Below are 6,179 nucleotides of genomic sequence, written 5' to 3' on the forward strand. Positions count from 1 at the left end.
CGGGTGTGCTCTAGATGGGACCGGGACCCGCGGCCACGTGACTGTGGGTTGCGCCTGCGCTCCCCAGCGGCTCTGCTCTCCACTGCGCTTGAGTTCAAACGCTTTGAGTGCAGGCTGCACGCAGCGGAGGCGGGTGATGGGATCTGGTAGCCGCTGGGAAGGTGCTGTGTAAACTAACGAGGTGAAGCCTCAGGTTCCGTTCCACAGTTGCTCTAGCCACGTGTCGAGGACTCCCTAGGTCCTAGGGCTGGCGGCCAACCTCCTGGACATCCTGGCGTGGAACTATTAACCATCACTCAAAGAAAAGACCACCAACCCCAATTTAAATCAAAATAAAGCAAGCTTGTAATTCCTACCGGCTGAGGCTGTCTCTCCCAAAACCAGTGGGGACAGAAGACAGCCCCGCAGCTCTCTAGGAGGGCACCTTTATAGCTCAGAAAGTTGCAAAAAGTGTTTGGGGGGCGGGAGTCTTGAGAACTTACAGATAACAGGATTTTAACAAGCATAACACAAAGGCAGGTTAATGGTCCAGCACTTAGGGAGTAAATTTAGATCCCAACATCAGAATTTATGAGGCGCCACTAGTTTCAGAGAGGGTCCTTATCTGGCCAGGGAAAGCCAGGCATGGGTGAGTTCAAAGCACCGGCAGGCATTCCAAGCAAGTTTAGAAATCGCAGTAATATATAGTAAAGCCGAAATTAACTTTTCATGCCTTGTGAGGAGATGGCTCCCAATCTTAAGAGGGAATTAGGCTGGGTTTATCAGAGCACCCCCTTGAGGCAAAGTGGTAATACAGTAGTAGAACCCTTGCTGGGAGTGCATGAAGTCCTGGGTTTGCCCCCAGGATGGAAAATAAAAAAACTAGAATGTTCTAATGACCTCCCTGGAGAGTAGGTAGGCTTCCCCTTTGGGAAGGGGTGACATTTCAGCAGAGGTGAATGTGGGGGGAAATCTGGAAACATATTCATTCCACAAACATAACAAGCATCCTTCTTGGGCAGGGGTTAAACGCAGGGGCACTTAACCACTGAGCCACATCCCCAGCCCTTTATGTTTTTTATCTTGAGAAAGGGTCTTGCAAGTTCAAAGTCAGCCTCCACAATTTAGCAAGGCCCTAAGCAACTCAGCCAGACCCTGTCTCAAAATATATAGGGTGTGACTGAGGGCGTAACTCTGGTTAAGCAACCCTGGTTCAATTCCTGGTACCAAGAAGAAGAAGACGAAGAAGAAGAAACAACAACTTGGAAGGCTGAGACAGGAGCATTGCTTTAACCAGCCTTGGCAGCAGAGTGAGACCCTCTCTAAGGACAAAATAAAAAATAATCAAGCTGGGCACCATCGTGCTCTCCCATAATCCCAGCAACTTGGGAGGCTGAGGTAGGAGGACCTGGGCAACTTGGCAAGACCGTGTCTCAAAATAAGAAAAGAGCTGATGATGAAGCTCAGTAGTAGAGTGCCCGTAATTCAAATCCCTGCACCATAAAAGAAAAAGCAGACAATAAATACATACAAATCAAAATCACCCAGTCCTGAGGAAAAAATAAGGTGATGGCCAATCACATTTCAGTTCCCTTTCCAAGGGAGAGAAAGCCTCACAGGATGTGGCTGGGCATGGCTGGGATGCTGGCACCAACACAGACCTGACTCCAGTGACTTCCAGGCCCCTGCTGGGTTCCCTGTCCTTCTTCAACTTTTTGGTGGTAACATGAGTCGATGTGCTTCTGGTAAAGCCATCAGTGCTCGCCCACCTCTGAGCTCACAAGACAAGTCCTTGCCCCAGCAGAGTAGCTTTCCAGAAAAGCTGTTTGCGCTGTTTTAAGCTTGTTTCCCTGGGAACCTGGGACCCACAGAGCCAGTAGGCTTGAAGGCAGATGCCTTTCCCTAAGATGGCAGGAAGTGCCTGACCGCCAGCCAGGGCCATGGAAGGAAAACCGCTCAACTGGAGAGCCAGGAGGAGTGGGGGACGAGGCAGACACTGGGGCCGAGGCCATCTCCTGTATCCTGCAGAGATTGCTGGAGCCCCCTCTTCTCTCAGCATGGGTTGGCCAGGGAGGATGACCCTGTCTCTCCTCCTGGTTTTGGTGCCCATGTATCTACATGGGGCTTCACTGCAGAAAGCTGGATCAGCAGGGCAAAGAAAACCATTTTTCGAGAGGCTCCGTAGACTAGAAGAGCAGGTAGGTGTACCACTCTTGGATTTTTAAAATTGGCAACAAATGAAGGTTGGATGTTGAACAATTGTAGCGGCAGGTGTGAACTGTGAGCCAAGAATCCAAGCAGTTTGTGGTTCTTGCTAGCAGTTAGCAGTGCCCTACCCTACAACTGAAAACCAGGAAGAGTTTGCCGGGCTCTACTCTGAAAATAAGCGGAGTGATGTGTGGTTGGCAGGGGACCAGAGTCTGTATGGAGGCTCTGGAAGGCCTAAGGAGCACAGCTGTGGGGTCTAGGGAATCGATGGTGCTGGGCACAAACACTGGGTGTGGGAGCCATGAGGTCCCTAGTCTACCTCAAAGCAGAAGGCATGGGTGGCCCCCAGACTCCTGTGTGGGGTCTGCAGACAGTGCCCCAGCACCACAAGTTTCTGCTTTGAGCCCAGTCAAGCACACATGCAGCCCAGCCCAGCCTGCCTGCAACTGAAGCAACTGGCGGTGGCCATTTAGAACCTGGGATGTGGGGGAGGATCAGAGACTGCAAGGAGAACCCATGCTCCCCAATGCTGCAGTGGGGCCTGGGCTCCATCGCCCCCTCTGAGCTTGGGCCCCTACCTGCATCTCCTAGTGTCATGGCAAGGGTCACTATGCAGCGCTGACCACGAGCCCAGAACACAGAGGTTCTTCTGAGGTGTGAGCAGGAAGGCCTTATCCCTGCCCTATCCTGGCCCCTCATAACTGCTGTGTCCTCTTTACAGTTTCGGAGTTTCCAAGAAGTGACCTTAACACAGCTGAAGGGCATTGCCAACAACTACAACATGTCCTATGACATTGATGCCCAGTTACAGAGCCTGGCAGAGGAGAGCCAGGCTGTGGCTCTGACAGTCAACAGGTCACAGGCCGCCATCCAGGGGGACCTGGCCCACCTGAAGGCCTGGGTGAGGAAGACTCAGCACCGAAGCCGGAAGATGGACATGCGACTGCAGGCCTTGGACTTGGCCCTGACTGAGAAAACCAGGCAGTGGGTACAGGCAGGAAAGGAGCAGAAGACACAGAGGGATGTCATTTCAGGCCTGGCCCTGGGCACACAGGCCCTGCAGGATGCACTGGTGAGCCTGACACACCAGGTCCACAGCCAGGGTGCCAGGCTGGCTGCTCTCGAGGGTCAACTACAGATGGCCAGCCCTGGCACTGCAGCCCCAGGGTGGACCCCAGCCCCAACTCCAGCTCAGCCTGTGCACCCGGGCCCACTGATGCTGCTGACAGATAGGCAGGACCTTGCTCCTCACCCAACGGAGTCCCGGGAATTCACTGCCCATCTCCTGGGCACACAGAAGCCCCCAGCCCCAAGCAGCCATTGGGCACCTGGTGGGGCTGCTGCAGTCCCAAGGGATCCTCCTCAGGGATCAGGAGAAGGTAAGTGCCACAGGCCTGGCCCCCTCCCCATGGCTTACAAGATTCCTGTAGCTCCTCCTGAACCCGTGGTGCCCCTGCCACCTCCACCCTGCTCCTCATCCAGGTGGTCTCCTATCTGTGGGTCCCAGCAGTTTGGGCCCCCTGTTCCTCACGTTGAAGAAGCACCTCTTGCAGAGCTGGTTAGGTCCTGAATTACTGGATGGCCCTGTGTAAACACAGGACTCAGATAGGGGGGGTGGGAGGGTCAGAGAAGGGGACATGAGGACAGAGACAGGTTGGTGGGATGCACTCTGAAGACAGGAAGGATGGCTAGTGCCTCCAGTAGCTGGGAAGGGCAGGAGATTATGTCTCTCTGGAGCCTCCAGAAGGAGCTGGTCCTGAGACACCTTGATTTGGGCTCTTTAAGACTTGCATCAGGCTTCTAGCCTCCAAAAACATAAAATAGTAAGCCTAGGCTGTTTAAAGACACTAAATTTGTAGCAATTTGTTACAGCATCCAGAGGTGCCCTGGTGCTAATGGTCATCTGCTCCCCTTCTTAGGAGACAGCTCAGGCTTAACTAGGGACTGAAGGCTCCCTGGGAAGGCTAACCTCATTCTCAGTTCCTGCCTGGGGGTGGCACATCCTGAGGGCAAGCAAGAGGAACTAGAGGAACCCTCAGGCTTCCTAGCTCAAGCTGTCCTCCAGGAGGTGTGGCTGCAGGGCCCCGCAAATCCACCCTCCAGAGTGAGGACCATTTCTGGGGCTCCTGCTGCAGGGCTGACTCCCCCTCCCTCTGTTTCTAGTTTGCAACCTGGGTCCCGTGTTCACATTCCCGGATGCCTCCCCTGAGAACGTGATCTTCCTCAGCCCCAGCTTCCTCACAGCCCTACGAGCTCTGTCCTTCTGCAGCTGGGTCCGCACATCCTCTGGCCACCTGGGCACCCTCCTCTCCTACGCCACTGAAGAGAATGACAACAAGGTGGTACTGCATGGCCGAGACTCACTGATCCCCGGGTCCCTCCATTTTGTGATCGGAGACCCAGCCTTCAGGGAGCTGCCTCTGCAGCTGCTGCTAGATGGCCAGTGGCACCACATTTGTATCATCTGGACATCTGTCCAGGGCAAGTACTGGCTCCATGTGGACCGCAGGCTAGTGGCCACTGGCTCCCGCTTTAGGGAGGGCTATGAGATCCCTCCTGGAGGGTCCCTTGTGCTGGGCCAGGAGCAAGACAGTGTTGGTGGAGGGTTTGACAGATCTGAGGCCTTTGTGGGGAGCATGTCTGGCTTGGCCATCTGGGACCGGGCACTGGTCCCTGGAGAGGTTGCGAACCTTGCCATCGGGAAGGAGCTCCCTACTGGTGCCATCCTGACACTGGCCAATGCCTCATGGGTAGGCAAGTTTGTGCAGAGGGCCAACTGCACCTGTCTGGAGCTCTGTCCATAAGGCCTCACCCTACTGGGGGTGTGGTCATGTTCTGGGTTAGCAGGAGTAGCAAGCCTCCACCCATTCCACAGGGCCCCCATGTGCTGTCCAGGGCATTCCTGCATGGGGTGGGGTGGGTGGAATTGCTGGAGACCAGAGCTGCCTCTTCCCAGGCTGTGGTGTTCTTTTGTGCTGCGCCTTCAAAGCCTCAGGTCACCCTGAGTGGCCTTGAAGTGATGAAAGGCCAACAGAAGTCTTGTTTCTGGGGGTTCCCCTTCCTCAAGACAGCAAAGACAGCATCTGCCATGTCACTGCCACCTCTCAGGGCACTTGGGAAAGGTTCCTATGGGTGAGAGCTGTTCTCGCATCCCTGTGGAAAGGCTTCAGCGTGTGCTTCCTGGCCCTCAAGACTACAGTCCCTCCCCAGGCACACTGGGAGCCTTTGAGGCCAACTGGTCAGTCCTGTTCTCTCGTGCTTGGTGGCTGATGACATCGAGGATAGACCAGCTATGCTGCTTCATCAGCTTCACGAGGTATCATTTTCACATTATAAAGTGCACCAATTTAAGTGTATACTTCAAAGACTTTTAGCAAGAATACTGACCTGTGCAACCATCCACATGATGTAGTTTTCGAGTATTTCAGTTGCTGCTCAGCACTGCCCCTGTAGTGACCACACCTGCCCCAGCACTGGTGACCCTCTTCTGCATGGATTTGCCTGTCCTGGTCACCTCCGAGGTGGACTCACACAGCACATGGTGGCTGAGTGCCACCCCATAGTGTGAATGGACCACATTTTGTCCATCATTCCCCAGCCGATGGGCATGTGGGTTATTTCCAGCTTTTAGGTACTATGAGTAAAGCTGCTATGTGCATTCTCCTACAGATCTTTGGACTTCTTTTGTTTTGTGGTGCTGAGGATTGACCTTATGTGTGGCAGGCAAGCACTCTGCCACCAAGCCACACCCCAACCCTGAGTGGACACAATTTTATTTTAGACAAGTCCCCAAGACTGAATGCCATATGGTAAATTCATCTAGACATTTTTTCCCTATTCATTTTTATTTTTTTTTGTGGGGGGGGGATGAAATGGGAGTGGGGGTGGTACTGGGGATGGTATACTACAGAGCTACATCCAGATCTTTTGTTTTATTTTAAGTCAGGCTTCCCTAAGTTGCTGACGCTGGCCTTGAACTTGAAATCCTCCTG

At 53.7% G+C, this 6,179-nt stretch overlaps 2 protein-coding genes across 2 annotated transcripts in view; one reads left to right on the forward strand and one right to left on the reverse strand.

Moving 5' to 3' along the window:
* Nucleotides 1-41, reverse strand: part of Telo2 (telomere maintenance 2) — a 12,847-nt gene extending 12,806 nt beyond the window's left edge. Inside the window, exon 1 of the mRNA XM_015490969.2 lies at nucleotides 1-41. This exon is cut by the window's left edge and continues 427 nt beyond it. The gene's annotated coding sequence lies outside the window, so the exon portion shown is untranslated.
* Nucleotides 42-1,962: 1,921 nt separating this feature from the next.
* Nucleotides 1,963-5,974, forward strand: Ptx4 (pentraxin 4). The gene is made up of 3 exons (XM_015491547.2): nucleotides 1,963-2,177; nucleotides 2,909-3,566; nucleotides 4,351-5,974. The coding sequence occupies exons 1-3, from the start codon at nucleotides 2,037-2,039 to the stop codon at nucleotides 4,989-4,991; spliced, it is 1,440 nt and encodes a 479-aa protein (XP_015347033.2). The 5' UTR covers nucleotides 1,963-2,036; the 3' UTR covers nucleotides 4,992-5,974.
* The last annotated feature ends 205 nt before the right edge of the window (nucleotides 5,975-6,179 follow it).

This window comes from Marmota marmota, unplaced genomic scaffold, assembly GCF_001458135.2.
Source record: "Marmota marmota marmota unplaced genomic scaffold, marMar, whole genome shotgun sequence".
NCBI lineage: Eukaryota > Metazoa > Chordata > Mammalia > Rodentia > Sciuridae > Marmota > Marmota marmota.

What these genes read in the sequence shown, in the direction of transcription:
- Ptx4 (XM_015491547.2), top strand. Translation starts at nt 2,037, where the DNA reads ATGGGTTGGCCAGGGAGGATGACCCTGTCTCTCCTCCTGGTTTTGGTG. An exon ending in TCCGTAGACTAGAAGAGCAG is followed by an intron (nt 2,178 to 2,908) that starts GTAGGTGTACCA and finishes TCCTCTTTACAG; the next exon opens with TTTCGGAGTTTCCAAGAAGT. An exon ending in TCCTCAGGGATCAGGAGAAG is followed by an intron (nt 3,567 to 4,350) that starts GTAAGTGCCACA and finishes CTCTGTTTCTAG; the next exon opens with TTTGCAACCTGGGTCCCGTG.